Source organism: Hyalella azteca, unplaced genomic scaffold (genome assembly GCF_000764305.2).
Source record: "Hyalella azteca isolate HAZT.00-mixed unplaced genomic scaffold, Hazt_2.0.2 contig235, whole genome shotgun sequence".
In the NCBI taxonomy this organism is placed as follows: domain Eukaryota; kingdom Metazoa; phylum Arthropoda; class Malacostraca; order Amphipoda; family Hyalellidae; genus Hyalella; species Hyalella azteca.
In genome coordinates, this window is record NW_025930590.1 from 1376 (window position 1) to 2847 (window position 1472).

The following is a 1472-nucleotide window of genomic DNA, read 5'->3' on the forward strand; positions in this document are numbered from 1 at the left end:
AGATGTGTATAAGAGAGTGGTACCGGGACCGGGACGTGGTACCGGGACCGGGACGTGGTACAGGGACCGGGACGTGGTACCGGGACCGGGACGTGGTACCGGGACCGGGACGTGGTACCGGGACTGGGACGTGGTACCGGGGCCGGGACGTGGTACCGGGACCGGGACGTGGTACCGGGACGTGGTACAGGGACCGGGACGTGGTACCGGGACGTGGTACAGGGACCGGGACGTGGTACCGGGACGTGGTACAGGGACCGGGACGTGGTACCGGGACGTGGTACAGGGACCGGGACGTGGTACCGGGACGTGGTACAGGGACCGGGACGTGGTACCGGGACGTGGTACAGGGACCGGGACGTGGTACCGGGACGTGGTACAGGGACCGGGACGTGGTACCGGGACGTGGTACAGGGACCGGGACGTGGTACCGGGACGTGGTACAGGGACCGGGACGTGGTACCGGGACGTGGTACAGGGACCGGGACGTGGTACCGGGACGTGGTACAGGGACCGGGACGTGGTACCGGGACGTGGTACAGGGACCGGGACGTGGTACCGGGACGCGGTACCGAGACCGGGACGTGGTACGGGACCGGGACGTGGTACGGGACCGGGACGCGGTACCGGGACCGGGACGTGGTACCGGGACGGGGTACCGGGACCAGTACCGTGTCCCCACGCTCTTGTCCCCATCACTCCCCCCGCGTGGGGATCGGTCCCCCTGGTTTACGCAGACGCGGCCTCGACGCGCGTATGAGTTATTGAACCCCTGGGGGGTTACGGCCCCCGGGGGTTGGGGTTACACGCGCCCCGGGGATGGCGGGGGGTTTGGGGTTCAATATACACTGGACGGGTTAGGTTTTTTGGAATTAAAAGGGTTAGGGGTTTAAATTTCATGCAACGGTTAACGTTTTTATTAACGGCAAAATATATTAATTAAAATGAAAAACGTTATTCAGCTGCAACCTCATCCCCTTTCTGTCCCCCCTCTTCCCCAGCTTCCCCCCTCCCCGTGACCGTCCAAAAAAGTCGTTTTGTTGCGCGAATTTTTCTGACGATACCGTAATATACCGTAATTTCTGATATACCGTAATATGCTGTAACATACCGTAGTATACCGTAATATACCATAATATACCGTAATATACCGTAATATACCGTAATATGCTGTAACATACCGTAGTATACCGTAATATGACTACCCAGCCCTCTTCCCCACCCCATTCCCCACCGTAATCCCCACCCTCTTCCTCATCTCGTGGGGAATTTCTAACACATAATTTAGCGCCTTCCCCTTCGTCGGGGAGGGGGGCTTGGGGAGACCAGTATGGGGGGATGATATCATTTGTGGCTTATGAACCCCTGTGAACCTCCGTGAACCCCTGCCTTATATTACTTGTGAACCCTCACATTTTATTGCTTCTGAACCCCTGTGAACCTCTGTGAACCCCTGCCTTATATTACTTGTG

General features: G+C 58.4%; 1 protein-coding gene across 1 annotated transcript; it reads left to right on the forward strand.

Moving 5' to 3' along the window:
* Window positions 1-2: 2 nt before the first annotated feature.
* On the forward strand, window positions 3-829 carry LOC108679870 (pro-resilin-like; the record flags this gene model as incomplete). Its single annotated transcript, XM_018168600.1, has 1 exon — window positions 3-829. A coding segment is annotated over exon 1 (827 nt), but the record flags the coding sequence as incomplete, so codon positions are not given.
* Between the last annotated feature and the right edge of the window lie 643 nt (window positions 830-1472).